The 25,725-nt window shown below is 41.8% G+C and overlaps 1 protein-coding gene across 2 annotated transcripts in view; it reads right to left on the bottom strand.

The window, feature by feature from the left end:
* Positions 1-5,968: 5,968 nt before the first annotated feature.
* The window catches only part of NXPE3 (neurexophilin and PC-esterase domain family member 3), a 32,451-nt gene continuing 12,694 nt past the window's right edge, over positions 5,969-25,725 (bottom strand). For both annotated transcript variants that reach the window (XM_075907884.2, XM_075907893.2), the window contains 4 exons: positions 17,917-18,677; positions 17,529-17,602; positions 12,876-13,082; positions 5,969-11,874 (listed from right to left, as the gene is read on the bottom strand). In XM_075907884.2, coding sequence (XP_075763999.2) covers positions 11,324-11,874; positions 12,876-13,082; positions 17,529-17,602; positions 17,917-18,677 — 1,593 coding nt within the window. In that variant the 3' untranslated portion in view covers positions 5,969-11,323. The remainder of the gene's footprint in view (positions 11,875-12,875; positions 13,083-17,528; positions 17,603-17,916; positions 18,678-25,725) is intronic.

Raw genomic sequence — 25,725 nt, 5'->3', positions numbered from 1 at the left:
CAGGGCAGAGACAGGAAGGATGTGCTAGTAGTTAGAGTGCTAATCTACAACTTGAATGACCTGGGTTCATCTACCACATACTTACTGTATGAGCATGGGCAAGTCACTTTGCTTCTCTATGCCTCACTTCCTTTCTGTGAAATGGGGATAATAGCTCTTCCCTATCCCTCAGGGTGTAATGAGGAGACATACATCAGGCACTCCTGCTGCTACAGTGATGGGTCCACATAAGCACCAGAAATAGAAGAGCATTCCCAAAGAAAAGTTCTTTGACAGCAGGTGGCACTGAAAGCACACACACATCCCTTTGAAAAAGTTAGACAAATTATTGTGACACTATGCCCCCCTATTTTTATGGAAGTAAGTTTTGGAATATGAACATGCATAATTCAATCATGCTTTTTGCAAAACGGGGCAAGTAACTTATCCTTCAAGAGCTTGTAAGTCCCTTAAATGTGTATATTCTGTTTGTGTGGATGTATTTTTCTTATATGAGACGTTAGAAATATGAAGTGTAAACCTGCTTATTAATCTAAGTCTTCAAGGCTACATCTAGACACTGGCGCTATTTTGGGATACCAAAAGTATCTGAAAAAGCTATTCTCTCTTTAAACATGACTTATTTCTAAATAGATTTCTAAATAATGGGCACACTATTCCAGCATCCCTGTAACCCTAATTCCACGAGGATTAAAGGACGTTTTGGAATAGTGCTTTTATTTTGAAATTAGTTTGAAATAAGATACACAATTTGCAAATGGCGTATCTTATTTTGACCTACAGGTGCAGTGCAGATGCACCCTTAGTGAACATTAGTGGTACGTAAAGAGCATAATGGCCCGGTGCTCAAGGCAATGTTCTGTGAATGGTTTTATTTCTCCTGTAAGCCTACCCTGTTGTTTGTCCTATAAAGACAGATGACCATGCCACCTGGTGTTGGAATCCGCCTTGAAGTTGGTATTCTTTGGGGGAGGAAGAGAATGGGACAGAGGATTCCTGCCCTGGGAAATGCTCTTTAAGGTATGGGAAGCAAACAATGATTGTCTTCAGCTGTCTTCACCGACTGCTTCCCACCTTAAGAAAAAACATGAAAGGACCTAGAAAGAAAAGAACTCTACAATGAGAGATACTGTTAGACCTAGGGTAGAGAAAAGATCAGCTCTGGCCTGAAATAAGGACTAGGGTGAGAAATTTGTAACAATTTCTTGTAGAATATTAGGCTAAGCTGGCATGTTTTGTTTATTTCATCTTACTAACTTACTTTTGATCTGTGTGTCATAACTTGCAATCATTTAAATCCTACTTTTTATACTTAATAAAATAACTTTATGATCAAACCCAGTGTAAATAATAATTACTGGGGAGAGGGGGAGCAACTAGAGTGCATCTCTCTCTTTCATTGATAAAGACAGTGAATTTGAGCTTTTTCTGTATACAATTTGTATAAAGAGTCCAATGGATTTATTTGGGGGTTTTGTCCTACTTGGGGCTGTGTCAAGTCCCTGTAACTGAGCCCTCCCAGGACTGAGCTGTTCTTTGCTGTGGGCAGTGATCCCAACTCTGTGCCCTGGCTGGGGAAGACCAGAGTTCTGTCTCTCAGCAGGGCAGGGTGGGGAGGCGCCCAGTGGGCAGGTAGGTGGGCTCAATGGTTTGATCAACATGTAGGGTGGCAGTCTCAAAGGGATCTCTGTGATCCAACCCATCACGGTTGCACTACCTCCCCTAGTGGCTATAAGAAAGTGTTTGAGGGAGTAGTTTAAGAAATGCTTCCCCTCCTAACTCACCCCTTACCTCTGCAGACACGTGACATCCAGATTCACAGATTAAATGTGAACACTTCTGTAAGTGATCCTTGCGAAATATTGCTATCCCAGCCCTGCTGCCAAGGGACACGTAGCTGAAGGAGGGGAGTAGGACAGCTTTGTACTTTATGGCATTTGATATTTTAAAAAAATGCTTGAGGGGGAGGGTGCTGTTTCCCACAAGGACGGCATCTCCTCCAGTTGCTAACAGCATTGCCCAGATCAATCAGACCTCCTTATGTCCCATGGCATTGTGCAGAGCCTGGTCTCAGACGTTTACAATTTCCTCCCCCTTCTTTCCCAGCCCCAAGCTTTCCAACACATGAGAAGGGCTTCTTGCTCTGCAGCCCTTTTAGATGAAGTCAGGAACTGCGGGTGCTGAGTGGTGCCTTTCTGCAGAAGCTGATGTCTACTCCCTTCAGCTTCCTGGGCAGGAGTCCCCCACTGTGGAGGTTGGCTGCTGCCTGACACCTACTGACTGCTGGGAGACACTGCAGACAGCAGCAGTTTCGTGGGTCTCTTACACACAGCACCCCCCAGCACTGCAGAATACAGCAAAATACCTATTTACAGGGCAGAGCAGCTGGGACCATATTGTGCCTGCCCCCTCTCCTTTTCACTGGCTGCCTATAATATGGCAAGGCAGCAGGTTTTTAACGGGACATGTACGTCTTTAGAGCCTTTGATACTAGAGACCAACAAAGCCCTCTGACGACGCATCCCAATTGGCATTCCCCATGTGGACACCAGGCACTATATAAAAGCCTGGGCACTTGAATGTGAGTGTTAACTTTTTAGGCCCTTCAGACAGCTTTCCCTTTATCAAAGCTAACCTGTGAACAATTTTCCCTAGCTGTTTGTTCCCCTATTTTAGCCTGCAGGTTACTTCTGCAAAATGTCTACTTTACACAGTGTTTTAAATAAATTACTTTCCAGATACAGGGAATATGACATTTACAGGGGAGCTATAAAAACACAAAAGAAAAATATGCAGGGTTACAGGAAACAAGAGCAAAGTAGAAATTTTAATAATGTGCAAGATTGTCATCATGAAGAAAATATATACTTCTCTGATCATTTGGTGGTCTGAGGTATTATTTTTGCTCATCTCTCACAAGCAGGAAATTGCTGGGCTACCCTTATTTATAGTCTGAGAGTTTTTCCATAGCATGTATTTTAAACCAACTTACACCAAATAACTTTTATCCACCAATGTGCAGCCAGGAAGTACCTCTCTGCTACCAACAGACAGGCAACATGCTGAGAAGTAACCTAACAGGCTACAAATACATACGAACTACCCTTTAAAAAGTAACCAATAGGTTAATGGTTTTATTTTAGAGCATACAGTGGCCTTATTTATAAACAAATTAAAGTACATATAGTGTGGCTCAGCTAAAAGGAACACAACTTCCTTCTCTAAGCTAGGAATCTCTAGCTTCACTGAACCACAAACTCCTTCTGACAACAATTATTACACAACCACAAAAGGGGCAACCAAGCTTGAGTGCACCTGCACCCCAGTGCCCCAGATGAGGGGAGGGGGACCAAAAATCAAAACCCAAAGGTTTGAGACCCAGGCGGGGAGTCTGTAACCTGAGCTCTTCCTCCTAGGGCAGAAGCCATTTGGGCTTTGTCTGCAGGTGGTGAGGTTCAGGCTCTGGCACTACCACCAGACCTGGTGACTCCATTCCAATGGGGTCATGACCCACTCTGGAGTCCTGACTCATAGTTAGAGGACTGCTGCTCTAAACAAGTTTATGAAGTTCCTACATTATAAACAAACAAGACAAACACTTTCCCGGGGAAAAACCAAACCAACAAAAAAAAATAAATAAAATGGGAGATTCAAATAATTGATAGAATTTTGTATAAAGAAGATGAGTCATACATCACCCTGAATGCTTGAAGATGCTGTTGTTGAAGACAAGTGCTGTACATTTATTTTTTTAAAAAACCCCTACAGTATTGTTACTTTAATAAGGGAAGGGTATCACAATACAGCAGAGGGATTTGAACTAGAACACACTGAAAACATGAGGTGGGAGGGAGGAAGAGAGGTTACTTTGTGCAGTAACTGGAGTTTTGAGATGTGTCCCCCATAGGTGCACCACTGCTGGTAGGCTTACGCTTTTGATTGGAGATTTTTGGTAGCAGTGCTTGTTTGACCCAGGCATGTGCCCTGTACAGCCTCATGAACTGCACTAAGCATAGATAGGGCTTTTGTGGGCAAACTGTCCCCTTCTCCACTGTAGAGTCGGACAGAGGAAACACCAAAGCAGAGGGGAAGGAGGATGAAAGTGGAGCACCCCTAGGGGAACACATTTTGAAATACTCCACGAGATTGATATTGCACAAGGTATGTAACCTCTCTTTCCTCAAGTAGCGTCCCTATGCATGTTCCATTGCAGACAACACTCAACAAAAGGAGGGAACTTTGCAGACAAGGCTGCATTTTGAACAGCAGCATCTGATCAAAAGAAATGAATCCCCATGTAGTGCTTGGAGAATGTGTGTGTTAAAGACCAAGTTGCAGCCCTGCAGATCTCAACAAATGGGACATTTTTGAGTCATGCTGTACAGGTAGAAAGATACCTTGGGGAGTGGGCCAGTACCCTAGGAGATTGTAAATTGGAGATTCATACCAAGAAATAATACATTCAGAAATCCACCTAGCGTGGGCTCTGAGGTTTTGTTAACTCAAAGGCTAAAGGTTTCTCAATGTCATGAACCTTTTCCATGGGAAGGAAAGCTCTGACTGATTCTGCATTAAGAGCAGGGTCTACTGACTCTCTCCTCTGCACCAGCCTCAGAGTGGGTCTCTTGATGTAGAGCTGCAGTCCTAGCCTGCAAAACAAAGATGTGGCTGTCTTCATGGCAGAGAACTTCTTGTAAGACCAGCCCTCAAGAAGTCAGTCATCAAGGTACGGAAATGCAATTATCCCACGATGTCAAGATAAGCCATGTCCATCCCAATACCACTAAACTTGTTTGCTTGCAGGTATATACATCCCAGTGGACCTTCAGGTGACACTGGAATCATTTAAAGTGTGTAAGGGTTCATCAATCAATTCAGTGAAAAGTTTGAGACTAACAAAGCTCCTTGGTTGTGTTTTGGACCTCCCACAAGAACCAAGACTTTTGAAGTCAGGAGGGCCTGCACAGGAGTCCTGCTGTAGAAATGGAACAATCCAGTGTCAGCTGCATCCAGAGAAACATGCTAGCTAATAGCTGACCCTCATGAATGACAGTCTGCAACTGCTAACTAAGGGTCTGTCTTCACAGAAACCCACAGAAACTTAACAGGCAGTTATTTTAAAATAATATCAAAATACTGTCAAGCTGAAGGACTGCTAACTCCGACTCTTGTAACCCTCATTGTATGGGGAGTAAGGGAAGTAGAAGGAAGAGTGCTCTATTTTGATATAAGTGCTGTGTGGATGCTCCCAATTTCACTATAAGCTCCGCAATTGATGTAGCTCAATTTGCATTGCTTATTTCCAGTTAAGCCCTGCTGCGTAGACACACCCTAAAAAGCCACCTCAGCTGAAATGTGCCGAGACCAGGGTTCTAGAACCATGTGCCACTGACTTTCTGTATGATCCTGAGCTGCCTCAAATCACTTCAGGTCACTGTGCCTCCATCTCCTGGTCTGCAACTTGGGGGAAAGTGATTCTTACCCACCTTTTCTAAGGCAATTTGAAATCTTCAGGTGAAGGCCACCACAAAAGAGTGAAGTATTTTTTATTACAAATCCTTGTTGTTATTTTTAGATATTTAGCTCAGGTTTGGGGCCTAGTGTGTACAAAAAACAGTCCCTGCCTTGAAGGGTTTAGAATGAAGAGATGTAAATAAATAGGGATGGTAATAACACACACAAACAAACAAACAAGAAGGGTGAAGAACTCTCTCAGTGGTGTATTTTGTTCTTCCTTTAGCTGGGGATAGAGCAAGGAGTAGGCAAGAAAGGGACATAAAAAGTCACAGCTTGTCACTTTGCTAGCCATGATCAGCAGGCTGGATTTTGTAGGCATGGCAGAGGTGAGTATTAAGGGACTGGGAGAAAGATAGCATTTTAATGGCCACAGTCATATCAGGAAGTTTATATAATCACTTCTCAAAGCTTACAGAAGTTTAATTAGCTCATAAATACAGAAACCATAAAGTAATTGATCTAAAAATATTTTATTACTTAATGTTGCGATTCTATAGTTACTATAAACATACCATAGGTGAGATCATTGACAGAGATGAAAACAGGGTTGCAATGAAATTTTACTGATTTTGAAGTAGCGGCTCCAGTGTTGAGCATTTTTAACAACAGTAATTCCAGTTTTGTTTTTTACTTTCCTGTCAATCCCCATTTCCAAAGTAATAAAATATTGGCCCTTACCTCCAGTAAACTGGCAATTGCCTTATTTAAAAATTCATACCCTAAAAGTAGTTGTAAAAGTAGTACAAATTATGAATGAAACCAATTTCAAATGGATTAAAGAAAAGCAGAAGTAATTCTGCCAGCCTGTCATCCCCCTTTGAAATTAAGATAGGAACAATCCTGAATTTGTAACAGTTTGCATAAAGGGCCCCATAAAGAGAAAAACTTAAACAACAACAAATAGTCTGGTAGCACTTTATAGACTAACAAAACATGTAGATGGCATCATAAGCTTTTGTGGGCACAGCCCACTTCTTCAGATGACCAGAGTATTGGATGTCCAGAACCAAGAATAAATGGCTGGGATAGGGAGGGGAGAAAAAGAGGCAGTGGGTAGATAAGTTTCAAAGGGAGGAGTCAGCTTTTCAAGCAACTCCAAACCCAAAATTGTGTCATAATTATGTGTGCCCATCTTGCAAAGGGCAGATGATCCAGCTTAGCTGGCTTGCACATGCTAATACCTGATATGAAGAAATAACCACACCAACAAAAAGGTCCAGGTTAAGTAGTCCTGTCCTAGGCCAGTTGTCTGAAGGTACCGTGGTTATAGTACACACATTTACATTGTGCTGCCATAAATAAAGGCAGCAAAACCCCTACTGATCAGACAACCTACAACCTCTGCCAGAAAGGTTTCCACAGCACTGCCTGCCTTGCTTGATCATGCAGTTGTAAGTCTGGTGCTTTTATCCAATTTATGAGGCTTGGAAGCCAATGAGTTCCAAGTTAGTTTAACATCTGGTAAGTTCTAAAGCTGAATTTTCTCCTAGCTCGCTACTGTTTCTAAAAAGGAGCAAGCAGAACACAGCTGTGTGTATGAGACTCATTCCACCATACTCATGGGCATGCTCTCATTGCAGAGATGTTGCACATATATGGAGGGGGACATGCCACTTAGAGCTCTGCTCTCAGCTGATGCACAGGAATAGAGGAGCGAGACTGTTGCAGAGAAGCAGAAGGGATGCAAAGAGAGAAAGACTGCAATGTAGGACACTAACATAAGAATGACCATACTGGGTCAGACCAAAGGTCCACCTAGCCCAGTATCCTGTCTGCCAACAGTGGCCAATACCAGATGCCCCAGAGGGAGGGAACGCAACAGGGTTCCTCCCCTGTCACCCACTTTCCTTTCAAAGCAGATGCCCTTCCTCCTCTACATTAGATCCCCATAGCCTAACAATCTCACTGAAAAAGGAGACACTACTAGTGGGTGAGATGAAGTAAGCACCCTTCTAAAGAAGCCCAGAAGATCCACAGTCAATTGGGATGAAATTCTAACAGGGATTCAAGCAGCACCAATTCCCATGTATTCTGTGGCTCCTCAATGAGTGGGGGAGATTGTAATGCAAGTAGGTGCTGACCGCCAATTGCATCACACATCCTCAGTGGGGCTGGGCTGCTTTGGGAGGCAGGGAAGCATAGGTAGGGAAACCCTCTGTTTGGCTGGAAAGGAATGCAGTAGCTTGTGGTCCAGCACAGTGTTTCTCAACCAGGGATACGAGTACCCTTAGGGGTACTCGAGATAAGTCTGGGGCACACGTCAACAACTGAAATTTGGAGAAAACTGAATTTGTTTTAAGTTTTACAGCCCTTTATTATTTTTGTACTTTCTATACCCAAACATTTCATTGCCCGCCTACAATTAAGTTGTTTAAACAAGTGTGTTGCAATGGTAGAAAAAAAAATCGTGTGCGTCTGAAAACTAGGTACTGGGAGTACTTTTTTTTTTTAAAGGAATACTTAATTTTAAAAAAAGGTTCAGAAACACTGGTCCAGCATACTACTGAATCCTACAGCATCCTGGAAGACAGGAGGCAGGGAATACCCAAGGCAGAGATACACTCGCTTGCTTGCTTTCCCTTCCTCTCTGAACTGTTCTGAAATGCTGCTGAAGACAACATTAGTTGCTGTCACAGTAAGAGAAACAAGAATCAAAGGTTCCTGCTGTCCAGTAACACATTCACCTGCAACATGGATTTATGAGGAAAGCAGCTTCAGTCCACAACTCAAATGGTGTCCTTATAACCACCAATTACCAACTTCTGGACTGTGAGCCTGTTTAACACTCAAGGACTACTGTTCATTCTCATTCATCGAGCCAGGCAGAGTAATTACTTCAAACATTCACACTCCGCCTCATATAAAAACCATCTTCACATGCTGAAAGTTTTAGCCTATGAAAAATTAACAAAGGCTTTATACCGCCTAAGACTCGAAACTAGAGTGGTCTCTAGTTTTCCTTCAGCAGTTGGTAATTCCATTAACATTTTAGAACAAGAAAAGCAGCAGCATTTCTCATGCTGTGTTAGATACAAACGATGCAGTCAATAAATAACATGGGAAATATAAACTCCTGACTTTTTCACCTGGGAAGATAAGAGCCAAACTCTGCTGGATGATGTTTGCCTGCAATTCCTATTCATTGCAATGAGAGTGATGTCCTCCGAGTCAAATAATCTGCTCTCAGCTAAACTATTAAATGCATAGGTCTGCACCGCTATACTATTGATTTAAAATCTTAAAACTTTTTATTCTTTAAAAAAAACACTTTTCAAGTAATATCTTATTTAAAAACAGGAACACTTAGCAGCAGCATAATTCTTTTCATGCTCCAGAAAATGTATACCAAGAGCACAGTGACTTGGCAAAAAATTACAGAATCTTCATGTAGACACTTCCGTGCAAGAATCCAACAGAGCTAATCAATATCAGACTTCTTAACTTGTCCAAAATCAGATTTTTCAAATTCTGTTTATCCAAAGGTGGGATTTTCAGATTCTTTTTGGCAGAGCAAGATATGAGAAACATGAGAAACTGAATGACCCTTTTAAAACAGCCTGAAAATTATAGGATGGATGAAGGGAAACTGCAGGAACACAATCCTGAATTTTCATTATTCTCTGGGCACAGCGCTGGTATTCCACAATGCACTGCAAAGGTTTTCCACGTGCCATTAGCTTTGAACAGTGGGGTGGAGACCAGGATGCTCTCCCACCAATGGGCACTGACTTCCTCTCTAGCCATGGGGTGCTGGATCCCAACACTGCCCCAGGCACCACCCCACTCCAGTCCTTCCCCCAAGACATGCCCCTGCCCTGCCTCTTCCCTACCCTTGCTCTACCTCTGCCCCCATTCCACCTTCTCCCAAACTCCCAGCCCCACCCTGCCTCCTCCCAATTCCACCCTGTTCCCACTCATCCCCCACCCTCCCAGAGCTTCCAAATACCACAAATCAGCTATTTTCAGTGTTCTGGAAGCCCTGGAGGGTGAGGGAGGAGATGGCCAGTGGGGCCACTAGCAGGCAAGAGCGGCGGTTGGGAGGGAAGCAGAGAAGGAGCTTGTCTGCATGTGGGTGCTTGCTGGCACCCATTAATTTTAACCTGTTGATGCTCCTGCCTGGCGCACCCATGGACTTGGTGCCTATGCGTATCTTTTGCTAGCACAAGCTCTCAAGTTACAACACACAGTACTGCCAAAAGCAGCCAAGTGGGCATGCATGCCAGCAATGTCAGCAGCCATAAGGCAGCAAAAGTTCAGGTAGAAAAACTTCCTAGTGCAGACATGTCCTCTATTTCCATGGAAGTCAGTGGTAAAATTTCCTTGGCTTCAAGGGGAACAGAGTTCTGGAAATTTCACCACTAACATTTAATCTGGGAACTGAATCTCACTGAGTTAATAAATCAATACGTAACTAGACACGATAAGCCAGGTTCAATCAAAACAGGCACCAAAGTTATTAACCCCTTCTCTCACAGTGTGACTTAGCAATAAATTGTCAGCTGTAACACTGGAAATTCAGGAGGGATTTACCAAATATCTGTGCACAGGGAACACTGAAGATATTTTACCCCTCTAGCTGGCAAATTTTTATGACCATACAAAGAATGCCCAACATGTGGAAGATCAACGATCAGTCAGAGCAACAATTTATAGCGGCACTCTCGAGAGCTGTAGGCTCACAATTAGACTCTCTCCCCCTACCTTATCTGTTTGCAAAGTCCATGTCATTCGATGTGTTCCTTCCCCTTAAAACAAATATATTCTTTAATATACATAGACCCGGGCCCTCATAAGCAGCAGTGAAGTCATAAAATAGCGTGAGCACATGATAGGAGGAGAAAAAATATTTTTGTAAGGAAACATTTTAATATGAAACTTCCAATGAGTTAATGCAATTTTATCATTGCTGCTGAAGAAGCAACCTACAACTGGTGAGGGCTATTTGTATTATTTGGAAGCCATTCTGTAAACATTGTAGATGGCTGATTAATATGCTGTGTCAATGCAAACACATCAGAGTATTTATTGGATAATTCTGCAGGATTTTAGGTTGTGCTTCCTGGACAGCTCCACAGTGGTTATAGGACAATGCCCTTTAGATTCCTGATTAAGACTTTGGAATAATCAGATGTTTCATATTGTGCTTCTTTGATTGGAGTAATCTGGGGACACCTCTTCCAGACACCCAGTACAAACTCTGGTACAGGATGGACCTCCCTGGTCCGGCATCTTTGGGACCTCACTTGTCCTGAAAAAGTCAAAGGAGAGGTCAACCAGCTCCCGCCCTCCAGCTACTGGGGCTCTCTGTTTCAGGGACATCTATGGGCCTGCCTGACTAGAGATGTTGCTGGACCAGAGAGTCCCAGTTTAGAAAGGTTCAACCTATACAATCCAAGAAGGCTGTTCCCAAACAATCTCTCTCAGGCTTCACACAGTCCTCTGAATGGTGAGAAAGGGAACCTAATCAATGCGGATTAATATTCATGCAGTGCAGACAATCATTAAAGCTAATAATTGAATTACTTTTGTAGTGAGGCGTGTAATTTTGATTTAAGGAGCACCACAGACGTCTGAGACATAAATTACAAGGTCCAGAAGAACCAACCCTTCAAGAAGATATAAATGTTGTCAGTTATCTTTATAGACACTTGTAGCCATCTGCCTCTATGGTCAGGCAACTGAAAGTACATGTGGTAACAGTAACCATGCAGTTTGTCAGTAGCTTCATTTTATAGCTCTGCCAGAGAATGACCTGGTTACATTACAGCAAACATGATATATGCGCCATGGGTCTCCTCTCCACCAATTAAGTTTCTGAAGGACAAACGAAAGATAGGAATGCATCGATCTGATTCTTAACAATGACATCCTGGGGATGCAAGTTGTGTGGCAAGTCATGTGCCAGAGACATCTCCCAAGCCTCCACAAAGAACACAGCAATTCCTGAGAACATCTTCCTCATGATTGTGTCGAGCTGAAAGGAATACCAGTCACTGTTGAAGAGGCTTACTTCTGGCCCAAGCGCCTGAACATTGGCTGTTCTGAGGACCACCACAGTTTTGGGGCTGCGATCCAGCAGCCGAATGATGGACCTACGAATGTTCCTCAGCCTACGGATGTACACTTCCACAGGGAAGGTGCTGAAGTGGGACCATATGGTTATGGCTATTACAGTGTTTCGCCCACCTACAATGCCATTCAGCTCATTGGCAATGTACCGCAGCTCACTACTGAAGACAGTTGTAAAGCGAATGGGTGGTCCATGGCAGCGGAACTTCAGCAGGACATTGTGCTTCAGGTCCACGGACATGAAAGGACCCACATTTTTAGGGCTCCCAAGGTTAAATTCCACTAGATCTGAAACACAAGAAGAATAAAAGATTTATTTCCTTACATGTCATCTTTTTAATATCAACAAATCAATTGGACAGCATGCAAGTGCTAGTGATAGAAAAGAGAGGAGTACTGGAATAAAATACTAAATGAAGGGCGAGGGGGGACAAACAAACCACGCATGAATAAACACAGGGTATGCTTTTTTGAACTCTGATGTTTGCTACCTAAGCACTGAAACACACATCCACCAATATAGCATTTTAGTTTACCGAGATGCCAATCCATAAAAAGCAACACCTTTAATTAACTTCAGATAAATTGTTTCTCCACCCCAAAACTTATAAATACAAGTATTTTCTGAGGAGATTTTTTCCACCATAAATATCCCTCTGCATCCAGTATCAGTTAAAAAAACCAAACCACCCCACAAACACCCTCTGGCAACTTTTAATTTACTTTAATTAGCACATCAAGAGTTAATCAATTGTATTAAAATGATTTCTACCCTTTATCTACATACGTTTGTATTCCTTTCTGTAGTTATGATGGATAATTCAATTACCGGCTACTAAATAATGCTATCTAATAAAGAATGTCAAAATTGTGAGTGAAATGAATGAAGAAAAAGTCCAATACCGACCCACAATAATTGAAAACAAAGTTACATTACTAGGACACTGCTATTGCTACCATGTCTATACAAGCTACATCATGCCCTCCCATTGAGTGTATATTAACATGGATTACTTATCCAAAGTAATAGAAATACACCCCATACTGCCAGTTTTGAGGATGTCATGTATTGTGTGATTTTGTTCACTGAGATTTGGCCCCCGACATTTCCAGTCTTAAGGAGTTTGGATGACTGTCATCCAGTCAATGGCTAATTGCTGAAAATCCATTTGACTTCCATCTTCTTTATTTCTTCCATTATTTTGATATTAGGACATAAAGAGCACTAGAGAGTGAGAGAAGTAAAGACTTTTTGAAAGTATTCTGCACAAAACAGAATAAATAATAACCTGGAACAAATGCAGTCAGATATTCAAACCACTGTCTTAGTGTAGAATCTCCAAACAAGTGGACTACTTTTCCTTGTAAGCATTCACTAATATCAGCTGAATTGTTAAAATGACGGATCCAGTATGTTCTTGGCCGCCACTGGTCTTGATAATAGTAGCCCAAAGGGAAAACATCTGGGCCTTGAGATCTGTCCAGACTTGAAGATTCTGGAAGAGAAAAAGGATTCCAGATTAATGAACAATTACAAAAATTATCTCCATAATTTTCACTGAAGTATATCCAAATGAGCCAAGCATCAACCCTTGTCATAAAGCAAGGAAGCATGATAAAAGAAATAGATTACACAACGCAAAGTAATACATTTCTCATCATTCTGCAACAAAAGACAATTATAGGCATCTCTGCCAGCTTCACCTAAAGTTAAGGATATTTAAGCATAGTTGATATTATAAAGTCCCACTGGCAGTTGCTTGTAATTTTGCCATCCTCTACAGGTTCAGACAAACTTCCCATGCAAGGTGTCTGCCTGAGGCTGGATTTTTTTAAAAAATGTTTCAGCAAAAATGGTTCAACTATTTCTGAAACCAAGATAAGGCAAGAATATTTTCCCTCCATGTTTAAAAAAATAAAACCTTACAACTTTTTAGTTGAAATATTCTAGAACCATCATGCTTTTTTAAAAGAGAAAGGAACTGAAATTTGTCTGGAGAGTGAGGGTTACTTTTGTCAGGACTGTGCCATGAAAATCATTTCACCAAAATTGGCCAAATGATAACCCTTTGGGGGGGGGGGGGGGGGAGAACCACACAATCTCAACATTTTCACATGTGCAATAGAGACTTTTCTTCCAAGATTCCATTCTTCACTGAGCAGGCTCCAACTTGGGGATGCAGGGATGGAGCTGCAGATGCTCTTCCCAACTTTTATCGGTCGCTGTGGTACCAAGCATCAGAGCTGAGAGCAGAAAGCCCAACTCTCCAGCACTCTCTAAGTTTCCCCTGCTGGTTCCCTGTTAGCACGGAAAAGGAAGTAGCCTGAATCAAATACAAAAAGGATGGGGGATGGGAGAGAAGCAGGGGAAGACAAAGAGAGTAGACTGGGACAAGGAGCCTGGGACTTACATCTGGGGGTCATGGGAATGGCAGACACACAGACTGGCTGGGCAAGTCAGTGGAGGAAGACAGATCAAAAAAAGCTGGGGGGAGAAAAGGGGTGAAGACTGGGAGAAGAAGCTGCCAGAATGGGAAAAGAGAGTAGGGATATAAAAAAATAGTCGTCGAATAGTCCACTACCCAGTACACCTAGGCTTATCGGGTAGTCAAGTCGTCTACTCATATTTCCCTCTCCCCCCCCCTCCCGTTGCCTCTCTATCAGAGGCAGCAATTGGGGGGGGATAAGTAGGAGCCGGTGCTGGGGGGGGCGGGGCAGAGGAGACAGAGGCACAGTGATGCTGTGGTATTGCCTTTTAAATGTAGTAAGGCTCTTACTACATTTAAAAAAGGCAGAGGTGCAGCATGGGCAGCTCTTGCTACATTTTAAAAGGCAAAGCCACAGCTGTCCGGATGTGGTGTGAGCTGGGGCTGAAGCAATTTAAATGTAGTAGGAGCAGGGCTGCCTGCACACCCAGGAAGCCACTTAACTCATTGTGTACTCGATACAAATAGTATTGAGTACACAATTAGTCATGAATTGGATACTTAACATCCTTAAAAAGAGAGACAGAGACTGGAACTGGTTGGGTAAGGAGAGATTGAAGGAAACAGGAGCAAACCAAGTCAAGGTTGAAGCAGGAACAAGGACAAGAAAGGTCTGTGTGGGTCTGCACATTCCCTTCCTGATTGGAATAGAACAGAAGATTCCTTTCAGCAAATACCTGTGAACCCAATAGGCAAAGTCTCTCAGCCCCCTCTAGTGGCTAGCAGAGGCACAGCTAAAGAGAAGACCCAGATTACTGGCCAACTGCCACTGCCAGAATTAATGTTCCTTCTGCAATCTTAATTCAGTTCCCTTGTATATCTGCATTATGTTGTACTCATATACTATTTTTCCCCAGTGTGCTATAGACACTGGATCAAAATGAACTCCAACTGCCTTACACCACAAAGCATGGGGGGAAAAAAAAACAAACAACAAACAACAACAAATGGTCTGGTAGCACTTTATAGACTAACAAAACATGTAGATGGTATCATGAGCTTTCGTGGGCACCACGTGGGTACTACAAAAGCTCATGATACCATCTGCATGTTTTGTTAGTCTATAAAGTGCTACCAGACCATTTGTTGTTGTTTTTCCTGTAACAGACTACCTTGGCTATCCCCTGAAGCTTCTGATCACAAAGCATGTTTGCAGTGGCCCATTCAAAGGATGACAACCTATTACTACGGTCAGTTACTCCATTAGTTTACGTGGCAGACATCATTTGTACAGAGGACATTCAGTTCCAACCCTGCTAAAGACTCATGTGTATGTCAAGATTATGCCACATGACAACTATTTTTTCAATTTATTTTTTCAAAAAAAATCTATGAAGTTACACACAAAAAATGTTCATAGAACATTAATGTTGCAAAGTCAAACACTCAAAAGTTTGGTAACACCAAAGGTAAGATTGCCCAAGTAACATTAAAGTTGCAAGGGAAACCTTATTTCAGCCCTCATGTGTGGTATGCATTATGTTGCAGTTCATGATCACGTGGTATTCTTTCACAGGACCCTTGCCTCAGCACACAAGATGAACTTTGCTTCCAGAATGAATCAAAGTGGTGTAGTAGAGGAAGATGTTCACCTGCCAGCATCACACAGGGATTCTACGAACATGTCCCACCTCAAACCTAGGTCCCCAGAGGCCTCATTGACAAATGTATAGAAGTATCTATTATCTTTAGAAATCATTTGTGTGTGCATGTTTATCTGCTTTAATCTTGTAAATAAGTCATTTTCACTAGTGATACATTTTAGTTTATTACAGGGTTGGCTACAAGTGTTGTCTTTGTTTTATAAGATGAATAAAACAGACGTGGGGTAAACAACTGGTCCTTTTGGACTGGGAGTAATCTGATTACTGATGCGATCTTTGGTTTAAGTGACCATCATAAAATTCTAGCTTGCCCGAGTGCCAAGATAGACTGGAACTTAAGGAGTTCATATTTGTTAGTGAGTTGGTGAGATCTAATTACAAAACACATAACCAGATTGGGAGTTTTGCCCTGCTTCTTGACAGCCTGTCCTACCAGCCACATGGCTACTCTGGACAGAATGAGATTTCCTTCATTCATTGCAGAAGCTGAAAGACACATAGCAAATGAAGCAAGGAATTGCAGGAAGAAGAGGATAGTCTCATGGCTGAGTCAGTTTTACACTGCCCTGCTTTGGCTACAGAGGTTTGATAAGATGCTCATCATATTGTCCCAAACCAAATTTTTCACAGGTATTCTCTAGTGCCCAACTTGAGACAATGGCTCTGAGCATTTCCTGATGTGCGGCACTCACCGCTGCAAGTGAAGTCAATAGGAGCTGTGCAATGAACATATAAAGTTCCCTATACTGCTAAGTATTCTGAAAATAATCAGACCTCAGCCAACTCAATTTGGTGTCCAAAATTAGACATTTTTTTAATCTTCATCTCTCTGTGGTTCACCTCCCTATCTGCACAATGGGAATAATGCCACCTGCTTCATCACCCAGCAACTTTCTAAAAATAAACTGTTTGTGAAGTACTCTGATATTAGCATGATGAGCATTATAAAAATACACGGAAATTCATAATTTTGTATTCAGAGCTGGGTTTGAATAGTATGCCGTCAATAAGACAGGAAACGGGACAAACAATGAATGAGGATAAAACAAAATATTGAATATGCTCAGTAAGTGAACACCACTCTGTGAGCCCTTCGTAAATCTGGGATATTGTGGGGAAAAAACAGTATGTGATCATGTTCTTAAATAGTACATCAATGCAAACACATAAGGGAAGCTGAATTAAGATTTTAGAGGTAACGTTAATTCTGGTATTTTCTAACTTTTGAGGGCTTAACTTTACGGCCTTAATAATGTTATTCCAATATCATTTGTTACATGTAATATTTATATAAATGCTTTAAGTATTTTGGATACCTCACAGAAAAAAAAAAACGAATGCCATGGACCAAATTTTGTTTTCGCTTTTACACCAGTTTAAATCTTGAATAAACCTTTCAGAATTAGAGTGTGACAGAACAGAATGACCACACAAAGACAAAAATTGAAGAAAATTTAAAACAAGAGTTTTTTTTTAAAAAAAAAAATCACAATGAAAAAAATTAACATAGCATGCCAAAGGCCTTTTGAAATGAAAAAAAACCATTTTAAAAAATAGGCTATTTCTGCATTTCTCAGTCAAATAAGGAAACATTTCACACCTTCAGAGATTACTCCCGGGGGAATTCTGCACTACTGCGCACATGCATAATTAATTAACCATGCAAAAAATTAAAAATATGCACAGAAAAAAGCTTCTGCTGAAAAATTGCTGCAGCTCTGCCTTTTGCCCACCAGAGGGCACTGTGGCAATATAACATAGCAGCCACTCTCAGCCAACTAGGATGGAGAAAGAGCCTGCCTTCTTCACAGTATGGGTAGGGACAGGTCAGGATACAGGAGACATACTTTACCTGTAAATCCTAAGGGCTCTACAGTCACTGTATCAGGGCCACTGGAAAGTACTGGTACTTTGATATTCACATCACTTGAGGAATAAGAAAAATATAAAATGTAACAAAGCAAAACTGGATATTTCAAGTTCAACTTTAGCATCACTTTCTCCTAACTTATGTGCGTACATTGCAGCTTGCTTAAGCGGTATCTGTCTCCGCAGATAAAGAGAAGTTTTTGGATCTCCAAGACTGGCCATCCAGCTCCTTAGAACTTTATCAACATTAGAATTAACTTTGTTGCTTGATCTCTCATCAAGATAAAGACATATATATAATTTAAGTAAGAGCCATTTAAAAAAAAACCACAAAACAGTGCATGTGCTTATACAGATATTTAAGAACATACGTTTGGAAGAAACGACTCTCATCAGGTGTCAGAAGGCTCTTTTGATATCCTCCCTTAGCATGACTGATTCTGCTGGCACAGGGCAGTTTTCTCGGCTTGTAACAGAACCACGGCTCACCAGTGTGGAGGTCTGTGAAGTTACAGACAGGAAGCTCTCCAGGCAAACACACATTGCACACAGTTGTTTCTGAAGTGCTTCCAGACCTGAATAAGCTTTTAAAGTAGACCCTGTCAGGCCTTTCTTCCCGTAAGCGCTGCAGGACTTGGACACCTTCACTAGGGTGGACCAGAGACACAGATACTCTGACCTCCCCTGGCCAAAGTAGAGTGAAAAAGACTTTGTAAAACCCATTCTGATCATCTACAACCCTTCCAGTTGCTCCAGCTTTCAGCAGAGGAGAGTGAATTCTTGCCTGTATGTAGTCTCCACCATACAGTTTTGGTTTGCCTTGAAAATCCTTCATGTGGACAAGCACTTCTAATTGATCTCCCACCTTGAAGTGCACATGGGAATTCAAGATCACAAAATTGCTGTGGGCAGGGTCAGTGCTTCTTATAAATGGGATTTTTCCTACAGGAGGGTTTGGCCACCGTATAGCAGCAAATAAGGATTCCTCCTCAGCTTGTTCTCTTTTGGACAAAATTTGATGTTCATAATCGCAGTAGTGTCTTCTGGTAATTTTAGTTATTGGCAATGAAGACTGCTGGACACCAGTTTCTATTATTCGATTTAACACCGAAACTGTGCTGTGATCCAACTGCTGTAAAGGAAAAAGACTTATGTTAACATTACAAAGATATAAAAACATAAAAACTATGTTTTGTTTGGATAATGCAGGCGGTGATTAAATATCCTAGTTTCACCAGAACACCGAAATAGATTAAATTCACCCTAAGATTTGAGAAACTAGATGCCTGATTCTCATTTACACAAAGGCTCTGAAAATCAGGCCCAAAGAGTTTATGGTTGCATTTAGAACACCCATGTAACCGCTAAGTATCAATAAGTTAATCATCATAAGGTTTTTGTTTCCTAGGCAAAGGAGTTTATTTGGCCAATTGGCCAAATTTATCATTAACTTGAAGCAAATCACCCCACATCACTTTTTCATCTTCCATATGTAAACATGCATTCATATATAAACATGCGTCTCCTTGTTTAAGGTCAAGAATTAGAAGAAATTGCAGAAATTCAAAAAAATATTTAAAGAAACAAATGAATGACTGAAGGAATGAGTTGCTGGTCATGTAAGTAGACTAGTGAATGACAAGACACAAAAAGCATTCGTCAGAATAAACTATGATTTCACATGCTGGTAAAGATGTGAATCAGTAAACAACACAACATGGGGGGGGAAGTAGCACAGATCATGTGTTCCATAAAATTGAAGGCAATTTAAGAAAGTTAGAAAAATGTAAGTGCTAAGTCAGGCAAAAAAAAAAAAAAAAAAAAAAAAAGATGTTAATTCTAAGGCCTGGTCTATAATACTGGGGGGCGTTGACCGAAGGTATGCAACTTCAGTTACATGAATAAAGTAGCTGAAGTTGATGTACTTAGGTCTGCTTATGACCGTATCTTCACTGCAGTAAGTCGATAACTGATGCTCTCCCATTGACTTCACTTACTCCTCTCATTTTGATGGAGAACCAGAGTTGATGGAGAGTGCTCAGAAGTTGATGTATTGTGTCTATGCTAGCTGCAATAAATCAACCCCCACTAGATTAATAGCTGCCCATCAACCCAGATACCCGACTTATCAGATAGTCGACTAGGTAGTGAAGACATGCCCTAAGAAAACTGCTGGAATTTCAGCAAAATGGTTCCAAATATAAGTTTTAGGAAAAACATTAAGACATCAGTGACTTCATGGTGGCTTCTACTTGCCAAATACACCCTCCAGCTTCAGACCTCAGTTTAAATCTGCATTAAACCAGGAGTTAAGGAGACATTTTCTTTTACCTGATGGAACCTTACTGATTGATACACTAAAAATGGAAATTCTCTTTACTTCTTAATGAAGACTCAATCCGAGATCTCACAATACTACTAAGGATGCATCTACACAGCACCCTAAACTTGAAATAAGATATGCAATTTGCGTCATGTAAATTGCATATCTTATTTTGATTCTATTTTGAAATAGTGCATTATTGCAAAATTTGGCATGGTCTAGGCTGCTGACAAATTTCAAAATAACCTGTTTTGAGACATCCCTTAACCCTCGTGGAACGAGGGTTACTGGGATGCTGAAATAGCGCGCCCATTATTTAGAAAATATTTTGAAATATGGGCGGCTTGTTAAGACATGAGGTAGATACCTTCAGAGGAATTCTGAACTATCCCAAAATAGCCGTGCAGTGTAGACGTACCCTAACACTTTACAAAACATATTACACTACATTATACAGTTTCAAAAAAATTACATCTGGAGTATTCAAAACGAGATACGGTAGATTTTGTTTTTATTAAAACGAATCAAAACTGTGTTTGCTTGTCCTGTAATTCACAAGATTCATGAGAACTTGTAAGGTTCTAATGTGACTCAATTCTCTGCATGATAGCAACAAATGACATTTTTTATGTTTATTCATCCATTCCCCATTGGTCTCCCCACACTGTCATTACATTTTGAATTATTCTAGGCAGGGATTGTGTCTTCATGCTCTTAGTGGTGCTTAATCTGGTGATGAGTGCTAGATATTTTTGCTTATAAAAAGGATGCACAGAATACATGTAGGATTAAGAAGGGTTTTTTAGTCTCCCTGAGAAGTCCTATACTTATTCACACAACAAGCATTACATGCATGTCACAGTCCATCTTGGAGGGTGCACTTTTCATAGTCAGAAAATGCTATATCTTTTCAGTGTTTAGTCTCTGCCACATCTGACAAACAAGTGTACCAATTAGTGCAAAGTGAATTAGTGTCTTTTCTGACACCTTCCACTGGTAGTTGGACTAAGATCAACTTTCACCCACATAACCAGAAAGCCATCAGGCAGCAATGGTATCCGCTGACCAGAGATGGATTCAAATTAGACATGCGAAGGTGAGGCTATCTAAAAAAGTTAGTGACTTTCTGGATACTCTCAGGGTTAATTTCCAAATTAAAACAAGGACAGCACTGTGAAGGAAGCGAGTTAATTCCCAGTTTCAATTAATCAAACTGCGTCAAAAGACCCTAGGACATCGTGCCACTCGAGGAAGGATTAGTTGACCTCTTGCAGAGCCTTTGAGGAAGAGTTGGTGGGGAGGAATGTACAGTGTAGAAATGAAAACCTGCAGTTGATTAGTCAGGCAAGCACCCAATATAGGGCTAGTGAACAGAAAAGTTTGAAAATGATCCCTTTAAATTTCAGTATGTTTCCAAGGAGATGAAACTTCAATTCTGCTCTAATAATTCTTAGCACCTATAATTCTTAGCATGGATTAAAACAAATGGAAGCCTAATTGTTGCATATATCACTATAACATTGACTGGAACAAACTGCAATGAAAATGGTGTCAAAAATGGTAGAGACCAATTTTGAACAAATGTTAAGAATAAACACTCTACTCCTCCTTTCAAGAGATTTTATCCCTTGAAGATATAGAAAACACTGTATTGAACTGCGTATGCCCAACCCTAAATCTTAGTCATCTTGTATTCATAGCAGGATATCCTTTTTAACTTATGCCCACTCACTTACCTGCTTAGATAAGTAACAGGTTATTTCTGACATTTTCATAGTACCAACTAGTGCTGTCATAAGTTTTTCTAAAAATGTTCAAGGCCATGCTAAAAAGCTAACACTCAATTAAAAAACAAACATTCTGAGGCTGGCTGTCTTGGTTTGGCCACTGATAGTCCAGGCCCGTAGGCAGCAGGGATGTAAGCAACTAGTCGACTATCTGATAAGCAAAAGATAGTTGACATTAGTCAGCTAGTTGCTTCCCCCCCTTGCTGCCTCTGTCACAAAGAGGCAGCAAATGGGGGGGCAGAAAGAGGGGTGCTGGGGAGAGCCAGCTTAAAATCTGGTTCCCCCAGCTCCAGCTCCATGGGACAGGGCAGGGGTGCAACAGTGGTGGTGCTTCCTCTTTGAAATAGATAAGGGTCCCTTCTGGGGCTCTTGTACATTTCAAAGATTGAAACACCACATGGAGCCTGGGGCCAGTGGAGAGTCCCCCAGTGACCCCAGGCACCACATGGCATTCCAACTTTGAAATGTACAAGAGCTCCCACTGTGGCTCTTGCACATTTCAAAGGTGGAACATGAGCTAACCCTTATCAACTAATCAAACAGTCGATGGAAATCCCATCGACTACGCAATCAGTAAATTAACTGATATTTAACATCCCTGCCAGGAGGCAGGAATTACAAAGGGTATGAACACACCCCCTCATGGATCCCCATGTAGCTGATTCCAGCCGGGGGACAGGCAGCAGTGGGGCACTGCCCAAACCTTCCTCCCGCCAACAGGGGGAAGGTAAAAGCGATGAGCTGCTCCCCCGTGCTTTGGCTGGGGCTGATTCCCCCATCCCCTTATCCCCCGCCTCCCTTCCAGGAGGCGTTTCCTAGGAGCCAGAATCAGTGAGTGTACGAAACATGCATGGCCCAGCAGGTTGTGGATATTGTCAGCAGGATTGAGCCCAGGTAGTTTTATTTTTTAAAATGCTCCCTGGCCTTACCACATGTGCAAACCTACATGAAGCTATCAAGAAGGCTTCCTCCCTCAACGATCTTCTTTAGCAGAAATTCAGCTGCCCAGAAAAAACATTTCTTTTCCAATTCCCTAGAGACTGGAGAGGAGAGGAGAGATGTAATTACAATCTATCTTTCTCCCCGCCACCACAGAACTTTAATTATTTTCAATAGATAATCCAAAACTGTTTTATATGCCGTAAAAATTGTTGGTGTTGTTTTAATTTCCAGCTTAAACAGCTCTGAACTGCAGAAGCAGCAGAATATCCCCATCTGCTTCAGGATTCTTGGTAGAAAGCTATGATCTCAATGAAACACACTTGATTCTGCTTTGTTTTTGTTTGTTGTCTAGTTTACTCTTGTGTGATAAGGTTTCTGTGCCCACTGACTAGGTAGTTTGCCAATTTCAAAACGGGCCCAGATTTATAAAGCCATACCTCAAGATTTTTTTGGGGGGGGTCTTTTTTGTTCTTGTAAGAATACAGCTATTTGGAGATTTACTTGAAGGATAGACAAAAAAATTGTGTCCTCCAGTGACATCCCTACTGTGTATGAATATTTAAATATGTCTGGCTTCTGGCAGTACATTTATTGGCTTTAATGGGATGTACGTGGATGTGAACAAGGTCAGAATATTCTGTCTGTATAGTGCATTCAGCTGTCTTGAGATGAAATGTTCTATACAAATAGAAGATATTAATTTATTTAATTATTTCTTTTCTTACACAAAGGCCTGGAATTTACTTCCACAAACTCCTTACAGGTCTGTGCACAGAGTGCAAATTCTCCCCCCTTCCCCCACATGTCCCCCCAAGTAAGCATGCTCCAGCCAGCTACGGGAAGGCAGGAGCAGTGTGCTGCCTGAGCCTCCTTCCCCCCATGCTCTGGTCTGCCAGGGGATGGATGGGGCTGATTCACCCTCCCCCCCAAGATCAAAGCCTGAGCCTACATTTACATAAAAAGCACCCCCACAGAAATTCCTGTGTATGGGCCTGTAGCTCCACTGGGTTAGACAAAGGATCCATCTAGCCCAATATCCTGTCTTGTGACAGTGATCGGTGGCAGATGCTTCAGAACAGGGCAATATGGAGTGATCCAACCCTTGTTGTCCAGTCCCAGCTTCTGGGAGTCAAAGAGATTTAGGAAATCTGCAGCATGGTTCAAATCTAACTTTGAACTGACAAATCTAACTTTTTCTCCTAACCCAGTTATACTGTTGGCCTTCACAACATCACCTAAAGACTTGCCTAATTTGTGAGGACAGATAAGGCCACTTCCTGGACAAACTCTACCAAATTAGATGTAAGTATCTTAGGAGTTCAATGCATGAAAAATACAGGTATTCATGTATTATTGTGGGAGAGTTTATAACATCATGATGTGACTAATGTCAACAATGGAAAGTGCTATGAGTTCACAAGACTTTTTTAAATAATGGTCCAAATAAAGGAAGGGTTGGAATAAACATAGTTTAGTAGTTTTCTAGGAAATATTTGAGAGGCGCCGAATGCAAATTCCCATCTCCAGACCCAACCTTTTCAAGCTACTACTTGAGAAGAAACCCTCTGTCTACAAATTATCTGTTCCCAGATAAAACACCCATCTTGCATAAAGGAGTAACTCACAGATTTGTGAGTGTTTTTGCTCTATGTAAGAGGTGTTATGAACTTATAACTACAGAAAATCCCCTCTGTGGGGTTTGAAGGACTAATTACCTGCTACAAGCCCTTGCTGAAGTTGTGAGTAATATCTGGTAAGCTTGACATGCATGTAGGTTCTTTCATTGTTTTAATGTGTTTTCCCTGTAATGCTTTTACCTTAAGAATAATTTACTTGCTTAGAAAGAGCTGTGAGATAACATAACTAATGGGGTTATAACAGGCTCTGAGGAGAAAGCAAAGCAGGCCTGCTGAGGCAGTCTGACTTTACAGGGGAATTCACAGTGTAGGCAGGGAACAATCCAGGAAAAATCCTGGTGAGGAGGGGGAAGACAATGTTTCTCTGCCCAAGAGAGCTGATAACTGGAGATACAGAAGCCTGGGCAGGGTGCCCTTGCAGGAGCATAAAGTAGGAAGTATTGTGCAGCTGCCCTGAACTGTGACCAATGTCGAAAAGAGGAGCAATGAAGTAAGTAGCAGCACCATTTAAGACTCTGCACTTCAGTATAATGACTCAACAGCAACTTTGTACTTGATTTTTATTCTCTCAATAACTGTTAAATTTAATTATGCCATAAATTTTACTTTGCGTATCCAGGACAGGGATTTGCACATATCTAAAACAGTTACCACAGCTAAGTGTTTGTGATGGAGTGGACAAAGCTGACCTCCCTACTGGAGGTCTTTCAGCACGCTGGCCAGCAGCAGGAGCAGTGGAAAGGTCCTCCGAGCAGGGTAGGGGGGTAGCCTGCACTGCAGCCAATCAGAATGCGGCAGGCTGCTATATAAGAAGCTACTAACTAAGGCCCATCAGTTCCTTCCTGCAGCTCAACCTAAGCAGACATCTGGGCTGACTTGGACAACCAGAACCTTGGACAGCTCTAAGTAGGAGCTGAGCTCTTGTAGAGTTAGATCCTGTAGCTAAAGACTAGCCAGGGACAACTCTACGGAACCGGGACAACGGGAACTCTACAGCAAGGCTCTAGAGAAGGGCTGGATGAAGCGGCATCCCAGGGAACTGGCGCAGGGATGCGACCATACCTATGGACTTTGAAACTCGCAGGTATCTGCTACATATAGAGTCCCTGGAACCCAGAGGAATGAGCAGGCCTGGGTCTCTCTCCCCCCCCCCCCCCCCCGCCAAACCTCCTGCAAACCACACCCAAGTGAGGGGGCAAAAGAGGAGGCCTGAACCTCAGCCACGGATTGGATTTTGACTCGGTCGCAGACAGGCGAGTTAAATATTGGGAGACCCCCTTCAGCCACCAAGGGGCACTTGCACTCAAGACTGAACTTGTTACAGTGTTATATAAAGAAATGCGTATTTCCTTATATTAGTCCTATCGGATGATTATTTCCCTATACACAGAAAGATAACCAAAAAAACATGCAAGTGAAACAATTGCCAAAGGAGATATTCTTATTCTTGAAAACTAAAACACTTTGGGACACCACATTAATACACTGGTG

This window comes from Pelodiscus sinensis, chromosome 1, assembly GCF_052426305.1.
Source record: "Pelodiscus sinensis isolate ZL-2025 chromosome 1, ASM5242630v1, whole genome shotgun sequence".
In the NCBI taxonomy this organism is placed as follows: Eukaryota; Metazoa; Chordata; order Testudines; family Trionychidae; genus Pelodiscus; species Pelodiscus sinensis.
Note: the sequence above shows the minus strand (reverse complement) of the source record. Positions and strands in the feature narration are given on the sequence as shown.